At 42.6% G+C, this 11,086-nt stretch overlaps 1 protein-coding gene across 2 annotated transcripts in view; it reads right to left on the minus strand.

Annotated features, from left to right (window-relative positions):
- Window positions 1-1,824: 1,824 nt before the first annotated feature.
- Window positions 1,825-11,086, minus strand: part of taok2b (TAO kinase 2b) — a 24,655-nt gene continuing 15,393 nt past the window's right edge. For both annotated transcript variants that reach the window (XM_034861101.1, XM_034861102.1), the window contains exons 18-20: window positions 6,650-6,862; window positions 4,700-4,882; window positions 1,825-4,141 (exon numbers count right to left, since the gene is read on the minus strand). In XM_034861101.1, coding sequence (XP_034716992.1) covers window positions 3,194-4,141; window positions 4,700-4,882; window positions 6,650-6,862 — 1,344 coding nt within the window. In that variant the 3' untranslated portion in view covers window positions 1,825-3,193. The remainder of the gene's footprint in view (window positions 4,142-4,699; window positions 4,883-6,649; window positions 6,863-11,086) is intronic.

The following is an 11,086-nucleotide window of genomic DNA, read 5'->3' on the forward strand; positions in this document are numbered from 1 at the left end:
CAGCTCACAGAATTATTGTGCACACATACAGATAAACTGCCCGCTTCAGAAAATACATATACCCTACAAATATACATATTGTTTATAATGTATGGTATTGTTAAATATATACCTCCAAGTTTTAGAATTTCTTTAAGATAATTGGGCATTTTAGGCCTTTAATTCCACAGGACAGATGAGGACATAAAAGGGGAGAGAGAAGGGGGATGACATGCAGCAAAGGGCCGCAGGTTGGAGTTGAACCTGTGGCCGCTGCGTGGAGGAGTACACCTCAGTGTGCGCCTATTCTACCAACTGGGCTAACCCTGCCACAGTTTTAGGAATTTTTATAATATAAAATATTCTGGTTATGAAATCAGTGTCAGTGACAAAATAATTGATTAAATCCTTTTTAGCTGAAATCCGCCAAATTTACTGGTTCCAGCTTCTAAAATGTGAATATTGAATTTTTTTTAAAGATTGTATACTGGAATGTTTTAGGAATTTTGACTGTTATTTATATTTTACTACTTTCTGACATTTTATGGACCAAATAGAAAATAATTGGGAATTTAATATCTACATCAACATCATTAACCAGAGAATATATTGAAGTTTAATAAAACCAAATAGTCACATTTGAGAAACTAAAACAGATGGACTAATTGAATAACTGACCAGTTGCGGCCGTGTAATAAACATCCCAATGATACGCCATCTGAGTAAAGTACATCAACTCGAGACAAGTTCATGTGTTGATATCAATTTATTATCTTTTTTAACTTACTTTCAAAAGCACCCTATTTCTTTTCCAATACATGTGTTGTCCCTTTTTCCTTCTCCTCCTCCTCCTCAGGCATGGAATAGCTTGAATAACCCCCCCCCCCCCCCCCCCCCCCCCCCCCCCCCCCCCCCCCCCCCCCCCCCCCCCACGAAAACTCTGCAAATCACAAATGAGCCTGTGTTGCTTCTTTGTCTTCATCTTTTATCCGGGCACGATGCAGGAACTGAGACTCCCAGCTCTCGAACAACAACCCGTCTAAAAACACTACCACACAGATTTCCCCTCAACACGTAGGCCGTCCTGAAAGCCGCCAGTCTTAGTTTATATACTGTAAGGAGTTTATGCATGCACTGAGATTCCAACCAAGCATAAAGTAGAAGGTTATACAGGGAATTGTCTGGAGCTGGTGTTTCTGAGTTGTACAAACAGCAGGGTGATTATCTTTTCTCCATTTAAAAACAATAAAAACCAAAGTCCAGTTATTTCTGATCTTCAAGTAAACAAACCATCAGAAGCATCCCCACGAAACACTGATCGGTGTCTTTACCTGTGAGGGACGGGCTGCTGCGGTCACTGCTGCTGCGCTGGCACAAGAGGGTGCACATTCACAGCAGCTCGGTCGACACCCATCCTCTCACCACTTCTTCACACACCGGTTACAGGATTGTGCACGTCTACCTTCCTCTCTCTTTCTCCAGGCTTCAGGAGCTCCTTTGTGGAAACCTATTCCTACACTAAATAACAAAAAATCAAAATGATAACCAGCATTTACATTCTAGTGCCCAATTGTAAAAACTTTTGTTCTTCTCTTTTTTTTTCTTCCTATGAGAGTCCAGAGAAGGAGGTAAGAGATCATGTGATTAGCTGTGGTGTTGCTGCTGTAGGAGTGTCTTTTAAAATTCAATAGTTTCGTCTAAAGAAATGTGGCAATATAACTAGACTTTACTGCTCGACACACATACATGAATCATTAACAATTATTAATAATCCCTTATTAATAATCCTTAATACCTTGAACACACACCATACCTGACAACAGTATTTTTTTTTTTTTTTTTTACACAGTCAAAAGTGGGCCCTTTTCTAATTTGCCAGAAAAATGTGAACATGATTACAACAACATTTACATCGGGATTAGTTATGGTAATAGACACCTAGAAAATGCAGTTGGAAGTTGTCGCTCTAAATCTTGAATTCAATACTCATTTGAATATATCAAAATTACTATCATTATCTTTGTTACTCTATAAAACCAATGACTTGTTTTTGTTTTAAATATTCCCATAAATATGTACAGTAAAGATTAAAAATGTGGGACAAGTGATCTTCAATGCCAGTGAAACTCGGACAGGTACAGTACATTTCAAATGTGGTTTGGTCATGTATACAAATGTTTTTTTTCGTACATCTATCTCATGCATTGGAGTCACTCCCATAGACACTTATGTTGTTTGGATATTCAATATGTCATGGATGCCAGAAAGATTTTTTTTGTATTTTTGTCCTCACAAATGTTTCTCCTCATTCCAGCTGCATTTTTTTGAAAGAATTTTTCCAGTTCTCGCCTTTACAAACATTCTGTTTTTAAATCATCTTGCAGTCATCAAGTAAAATTTTTGATGGCACGACATCCCTTTAAGAACCCCTTAAAGGCATTGGTGACGTTCCAAGCAACTTGTTTCTGTTATAATACAGTTCATATAAAAAAAACAATAAAACATCAACAGTTGCAAATCAATAAAAAGTGTTTTCCAATTTTTCAAGACTAAAGTAACCCATCTTATGTGATTCTCTCGCTTTTTTCCTTTCTGGAGCCACAGTTACGAGTGCTTGCTAGATATACCTGGACGCTACAGACTACATACAAGTACATACACAATGCAGAAAAAACACATTTTTTCACTCCCCCATCCTCTCTCTTTCTCCATTCCAGCATAGAACATCATAGAAGAAGACGTGGCTGTTGTCCCCTCTCTCTGCAGCTCTGGGAGGGGAAAAAAGGGACAAATATCCCTCCTTTCACATTACCTGTCTCACTTTTATACAGGCAGTTACAAAGATAAAAACATTAAACACAAACCTCTTTAAAAAAAAAACAACTATCACCTAGTGGTATTACAGGTGGTTACATTCCTCCCTCCCTTTTTTATACCTGTGAGAATGGGAGAACACCTCTCTACCCACCCTGAGTCTAAAGGAGCAGGGTGCAGCTCAATATTGTCAGTTTGTCCTCTCTTTGCCTTACTGTGCGTTGAGAGGAAAGGGTGATATCCCTAAATCCTCTGCATTTCAGCCGAGTAGCTTTTCTGAGAGTAGAGATCAGTCCTAGGAAGGACACAAGGCAAGGTGGCAAGCTGAGAGTATTGAGATGCAACCTGGGAAAGCTACCTTCCTAAATCACTCCCGCCCTTCCTTCTACCACCCTGCCTTTTAAGAGTAGGAGAGGTGGGAGCCGTTAGAGATGTGCGAAGTGACCGAGGTGCTTCGGCTCAGGACGCCGTCGCTGCCCCCGGCTCCCCCAGGCCCTCCGCCGGAAGCCGTCCTCCTCAGAGGTTGGGGGCTGTTCCTCAGGGCCAACAAGCTGGGGGCGCCGCGCACACCCAGCCCGCCGCCGGAGTAGATCCCCCCCTGCGAAGAAGAGGAGGAGGAAGAAGAGGAGGACGGGCCGGAGATGGAGGGAGGGGCTGGCGGTGGGGGAGGTAGCATGGCCAGGGACTGAGAGGAGGAGCGTGAGGGTAGGTGATGGGAGAAGGGCAGGGGGTGTGGGTGGGCCAGGTCGCCGCCGGAGCCTCGCACTCCAGCCCACTCCCGCTCCCTCTCCTTCTCCCGCTCCCTCTCCCGATCTCGCTCCCGCTCGCGGTAGAGCTGTGGCGTGCTCTGGTGGTGGTAGTGCTGGGGCAGGTGGTGGCGTTGGTGGTGAGAGGAAGAAGAAGAGGAGGAGGAGGAAGAGGAGGCGGAGGAACGGGACGAGTGGTGCACCTCCCTCCCGTCTCTGCCCAGCCCCAGGGCCATTCCCAGGGCATGGGAGGAAGAGGAAGACTCGCTCCTGCGGTCCCCTGCTCCGCTGCTGCTACCGATGCCGCTGCTGCTGCTGCTGCCGCTGCTGTTGTGGCTGCGGCGGGAGTGCTGCTGCGGGGGCACGCTCTGCGGGTGCATGCCGTGGCTCCAGTGGCCGGCGGAGCGGGAGCTGGGGGGCGGGATGTTGGAGTAGCCCTGCATGGGGTAGGCCTCACTGGGGATGCCTGTCAGGGCCATGTTGCTGAAGCCCAGACGCAAGCTCTCGGAGTCGAAGGACTCGATCTCGCTGGCCTGCCGCTCCAGGAGGGTGCGGATGCGTTCCGACCGCTCATTCTGCAGGGACAGCATCTCTTCCTCGATCTAGGAAAAGAGCAGGGGAATACACATGAAAACACATTGTTGTCCGTCTTTAAATTGTAGCATTATTAAAAGGTGTTTTATATTTTCTGAATCCAATATTCGTGATTTTGGATTTGCATACGTGAAACACTTCGGGGAGTCGTTTTAATTACTGCAAATCATGACATTGAAAGGTCATTCTTGACAAAAACAATCTCACCACAAGTTAGGGTCTGTCTGGAGCTCCTGATCAAATCACAGAATCTTTATCAGCAGATGGAAAGTGGAAGTCCTTAAAAGTGTAACCCCCCCCCCCCCCCAATCCGCTGGGGAAGATATGACTGAAGGCTCCAGAACATCTACTATAAGGACCTTGTGGTTAAAACTATTATTAAAGACGCTGCTGTTGTAAGTCAATCGTAGAAGTCTCAACATAGGACAGCAACATGTTACATTGTTACCTTTCAGTTTACAATCTTCTCTTTGCAAGCCCAACTGGATTCCTAAAACTCACCAGAGGCTTTTTACTACATTTTAAGGAGCTTTGCTTTCATAGAAGTGATTGCCAAAGACTCTAACCCTCTGCTCCAGCAGAGCGCGGCGGATGGACACCCTCTGTTCCAGGTCCTTGACCTCTCTATCGTGTTGCGTGTCGGTGTGGATCTTGATCTTGCTCTGGTAGGCGTTAAGCAGCTCCAGCTCCTGCTGCAGCTGCATCCGCAGCACTTTGTACTCCGCTTCCTGGGTCTCATCCAATCGCAGCTAAGAGACAGAAAAAAAAGAAAATAGCATTAAAATTGGATTTGGCACGGTTGTATGGGCGACACATTGGGCTTTAGTGTTGAGGAAAAATTTAGAAAGTTTAACGAAGGCAAAGAAACAATAGGGAGATGCACAAGCGAGAGGAAAGCATCAGGAGTGTTTTGTTTGATCCGTCTGGGCCTGTGTATTCTCTATTCAATGGTAGGAAGTGAAACATCTCATTAAGTGTGAATGTAAAAACCTGTCAAGATAAAATTACAACCACAACCTGTCGACCCCAGGAAGTATAGTTGTTAATATGTTAACCAATGGGGATCCTAAATATAATTTAAAAAAATATGAATTACAAACGGTGCACATTCTACTGATCAACTAGATGTATCACCATACGTGGGTGTGTGAATAGGATATGAAGCGTTACATCTATTCAGATATACATTCTCTAAATAAATCTGTATATTGCACAGCAGTTTAAAAACTTTGACCTGTGTGTATGTGTCTGTGTGGGTGTGTGTGTGTGTGAGAGAGAGATGTCTGGCTCCAGAAAACCGATTAAACTTTGATTCAATAGACATTCTCTGTTTAAATTTGGTTTTTTTCTGACCTAAGGATTGAGTTTAATCAGTGAGTGGGAACCCTTCCCACTGAGACTTTAACCACAGCATGAGTACGTGTGCAGACAGACAAGGGCATCAGAGATTTGGCTTACTGGGCTTACGTGGCATGCTGCCCTCTGAGGTAATTAAAATGGCACCGGTATGTTATGTCACCGAAGGGAACGAGACGATATGTTATGTCCGGTCTCTTTCTAACTGTGTTTCATTCATTTTAAAGCCTGGGATTGGTGTGTGAGTGAGTCCCAGGCTTCGAGGTCAGTGGAGTTTAGAGTGGGGGTGTGGGCTGAGGCTAATATTTTACTATTTGAAAAGCAAAACCCGCCTAAGTAATGGTGGAATGTAAGGAAATTTACTTAGTACTGTACTTAAGTTTATGCATTTTATTGCTAATCGTTTCAGGTTAAATATAAACTAGGATAAATCAAAATAATACATTTGACTGTATTGTAGTTTTGTTACGATTCAGACTAAAGTAAAAGGCAATTAGTGAAAAAAAGGTCCCGCTATTTAAAGAGATAATATAATTATATCCCTACAGACTATAAAGATCCACATCTACCGTTCTCATCTCAGACTGACATTATGGTTCAACGAGCTATAGTTATAGTAATTGTGAAGTGGAAATGAAAGCCTCGGTACAGAGACAGGATTAAGGTGCCAAAATGTATCTTTCTAGTCCATGATTCACAAAAGGACACAAGTATTTTGATGCAATTGGTTATTCATTTCCCCGAGTCAGACAACGTTACAGGAGTGCAATGCCAGATTGAGTAGTTTTTTAAAGACGAACGGTCTGTATGTCGTCTTATTATGTGGTTGTACATCAGAGTCCTGAAGTTATGGCTGAACCACAAACACATTTTCTTTCTTTAACATTTATCCTCTGACCTAAGAGCTAAAATTTTCTAATCCGAGCAATTAAGGGAAAAGGACGTTTTGGAGGACTGTAGGGGAAACAGGATGGTGTATACTGTTTGGTATAAAACTGGGAAATGCGGGTTTGGGTGGAGATCACCACTGAGGTACCAGGAGAAGGCTTGTTGGCGGGCAGGTTGGCGGTCAGGTAGGCAGGCAGGTGGCCCTGGGCCAGGGACAGCACTGGTGGTGTTGTGCGAGTGTGAAATGAATGACGTCTCCTTGCCTTACTCACAGCCTGTGTCGACAGCATGTCATTGATGGAGTGGTCATACTGCTCGGCCAGGATGGCCAGCTTACGAGTCTGCTCGTCCTTCAGCCGCTTCAGCACAGCCTTGTGATCCGACTTGGGCGTGTTCTCCAGCAGGTGGTTGCGCAGGGCCTTGTACTGACGGGTTTGGATCTTACAGGTGTCCTGGAACTGACGCTTAATCTGCAGCTCTTTGGACTGGAGGAGAGAGGAGACAGAAGGAAGCAGCTGGGTGTGCTAAAGTGCTCCTGTGCTTTTATAAATGAACGTGGAGATGATAAACAGAAAATCACTGGGAAAAGAAAAGACATTTTGTAACGACTAGCTATCAATTTTGTTAGAAAAATGCTCACATGACCCTAATGGTAAAAATACAATTTAAGAGTATAAATACCTGTCAAATGTTGAATCTTTAACAGTGACAGCATCACGGTAAAATGACTCGGACCCACTCGTTTGGTACACGTTGTAATTTAAGCATTGTTACAGGAAGGGTTGACCAATCTTGCTTAATTATTAACTAAATATTATAATTATTTTCAACTGTGCAGTAGTATATATAGTAGTAAAGAACTGTCCTCATTTTATAAGACTTATAATCATACCGTGATTGACACAGGGAATCCAAGGTGTCTACTAACATTAAATTGGACAATATGCCCATGTCCATTTCCTCTTTAAGGGGCAAAATAAATCACTTTACGTGACTATTAAAAAGTTTAAAACTGTTATTATAAATGGATGCAATTAGTTTCTTGCAATGACGGCCACTTTCAGTCAATTATTTAATATCATTAAATGGATTCACAATAACTCATCCTTCTTGTATGAGGCCTATAATGATTATATGCCCATCAGTTAACATCCCTAACATATTTAAACCTTATTATAATAGATATATATTAGAAATACCACTAAACAAAGTCACAGACATTATGTGAGGCCCCACGGATGACAGCAGAGATAAAATGTGTGACACAGGAGGAATGATGATCAACAAAATGATAAAGGGATCTTTCAATGAAATAAGATTGGCTTGAAAAAAAAACATAAAACGTAACCAAATGAAGAGAGCGTGGAAATAATGGGAACAAAAATCATAAAAACAAACAAGACAATGATTTCCACACAAAATAATTTATTTTTTGTGTAAAGGAAAAAAAATAAAAATTCTGGAAGTATGACAAAATATTTTGCTGTTTGTAAGCACACAGCCTCACTCATGCACACTCATGCAGCTAAAAATGAGAATAAAAAGGACAACAAAATGGCTGCCAGACCAAATGCAGTACTAGTCTTATAAATAAAATATAAAAGAAAAAACTCAAGGTGATATAACTCTGTAGAAATGGTGTCACACCAAAACAGATTACAAACATGTAAACATACACAGAGGAACAGGAAATACAGGATACTGGAACACAAATTTTAAATCAATGGCAAATAAGTTACATTCAAATAAAACAATGTTTGTTGTGAAATGTCTTTCCCAGAACGTGCCCTACTTTTTGTCATCCGTCTGGAGCAAATACAGACAAGATACATGCTTTCCTACTCTATGTTCCTCCATGTAAATGGCTTAAATGTCCTCCTTTTGTGACATACAGAACAGGGCACCTTTCCCTACATAACTAGCATTTATAGGCACTAACGGATTTTACTTATCCTAACCAGATTTCCATTGCAACTATTCACATTTTACAATGCTTATACTCTCAAATATATGCATGTGACAACTGCATATTTCTCTTAAACTTCATTTAATTAACGCCAAGTTCTTTTTGGTCCATCTGTTAAGCAGAAATAGTGAAAAAATGCCAAACATTCTCTGGTTCCAGCTCCATAATTCTTTGGATATGTTGTTGTTCCCCGTCGTGTATCAATGTAAACAAAATATCTTTGGGCTTTGGACTTTTGATTGGAAGACATTACTGTTGCATTTTTGCAATATTATTCTAATGTTTTATTGACTAAACTTTTAATAACTATTAGTTATCTGTTCTCCCACTCCACACTTGTCTTTTGAAATGGTCTTTGGGACAGTGCAAAACGAAACAGATGTCTGCTATTAGTGGATATCTTCTTTTCATAAGATGGTGATCAGCTCAAACTTTCACATTCAGTAGTTGCATCAATCTTTGGACTTATTTCCTGATTATATGTCTCAAATGATTGTCTATATGGCTTCATATAAATTAAGCTACATTAAAACTATTAAATAGGCTTTTATTAAATTATACTTTCCCTACTCCAAAGTATATCCCGCTTTCTTATGTTTCCACTATAAATTTCAGATACGTGACTTCACAAGAGATATCAACATTTGTGCAAACAGTTTGCACAGCTGCACATTTAAAAGGAATATAATAGGGAAAAATATCTCAATGTTTACATGGTAAATCATAACAAGAGTATTGCATAAAGGGCAATAATAATGGCATATCTAACTAGAATCCTAAAGATGATTTCACCAGCTGTAAATAATATCCAATGATGCTTTAACATGAAACAGCTGAGCTGGACCCGCTTATTATCCCAGCTAAATGGCCCCAAACTTTATATGTAAGATGCTAACTATTTCCCACATGGACAATACTTCTCAGTGATATCAAATGGATGTCCTACAGTGGTCCCACATCTTTCTATTCAGCTGTTTATTGCACTGTTATACCAACGGAGGGCTAGTGTTCAGGGTGTTAGTGAAATCAATGGTTTTTTTCTTTTCTTTTTTTTTCTTCACAGTATTCTGTTTTGGGCGATAAAACTATAGCCATGCAGCTATGCAACACCAATATTTGTTCTAAGCACTTAGACAACATTGCACCCTCTAAAATAAGACCACTATAAAGAAAAACAAAAGATTGCACAAAACCGGTCTTAAAAAGAACCATAAAAATATTTGTCTTACAAATTAAGAGCAAAATAATGAAATAAAATAAAAAATAAAAACTTTTACAAAAAGCACAATAATGAAAACTTCACTGGGTTTGGTACAGTAACGAAGGGTTCCGCTGCAATTTAAGTTTGCATGGCCCACTGACAACAGTACTGCTTGCGTGCACAAATGTACGATGTATGCCTGTTGGGTAAAGCTTAAACAGCCAAAATCACTTTCAGCCTGATGTACAGATGTGTGTGTGCAGGGTCATATAGGTCTCATCTTTAAGAAATGTGACCAGAAACCATTTGGGGAGTTATGTAACAAGAGAGACATGTAGGCCCAAATCAATAAGACACACACATGGTGGTTGAACAATGGAAAAAATGAGCATCATCACGCTCACAAACACTCCCACACTACCAGCATGTTTCACACCCTTTCCTTCAATTTGTCTCACACTCTTGCTATCTCCACGGCCGAATTTTCCTCCTGACAAACCTTCCAGATGATGTTCGCCTCAACCCACACTCCCACTTTGCCTCTTCACGGAACAAACTCTCTTGCCTTCTCTGTCTCTCCCTCTCTCTCCCCCTCCTCTCCCTTTGTCTCCTCTCTCTGACCTCCCTGGGCAGCAGGCGGGGCAGCCTGCTTGGGTTCTCCTTCTTTAAGAGGCCCAGAGTTTGGAGTGTGATCCAGACACTGAGCGGAAGCTTTTTAAGAAGCTTTCCAGCAAATTTGAGCACTATGGAGTTAGCCAGGTCTGCCAGGACCCCAAGGGGGCGTCTACTGAAACGCTTCACCCAGAGGAGGCCCTTGGCCAAGGGAGAGGTGTTACTGCAGCGAGCCTGATATTCTAAAGGCAAGCTCTTTAGGGGGACTGGGATTTTGGACTGGCGCCCACCCCAGTTGCGCCCTGCTTTTGGAAACATCTCATAGAGGTTACGCTCAGCCATACCGCCCAGGACTGACTGGCACATAGCAAAAAGGGGCCGAGGCAGGCGGAAAAGGACGCGCATGCAGAGGCGGTTGACTTTACGGGGTGCGTACTGGAGGAAGTCACGGGCCGGCCTAACAATCAGCACCACCACCAAGTAGAGAGAGAGGAAGAGGGAGGGAGAGCTGAGAAAGGAGGCCGAAATCAAAATCATGGGGATGTAATAAATCCCCAAACTGAGGGCGAGACCTAAACTGAAGAGGCCGTTGGCCCAGAGGCTGATCGACAGGTATGTGGAAAGAGAAAGAGAACAGCATGAACGAAGGAAGAGGTAAGAGAAGAACAGTGCCAAGAAGGCAAGCTCAGCGGAAAGAAGAACAGAGGCCACCGAGGGCAGAGGAGGTGAGCGACGGAGGGAGAGGAGGAAGATGGAGAGTAGCAGCAAAGTGAGGTTGGAGGGCTGGGCAGCAGCGGAGAGGGAGAGGAGGAGGCAGATGGCGTGAGAGAAGAGTGAGGGGAAAGCAGTCTGGGCGGGGGGAGGGGGAGGAGGGGAAGTGATGGGTTCAGGCTCCAGCTCCTCTGCAACATCAGGGAAGTAAAACTCAGA

This window comes from Etheostoma cragini, chromosome 21 (assembly GCF_013103735.1).
Source record: "Etheostoma cragini isolate CJK2018 chromosome 21, CSU_Ecrag_1.0, whole genome shotgun sequence".
NCBI lineage: Eukaryota > Metazoa > Chordata > Actinopteri > Perciformes > Percidae > Etheostoma > Etheostoma cragini.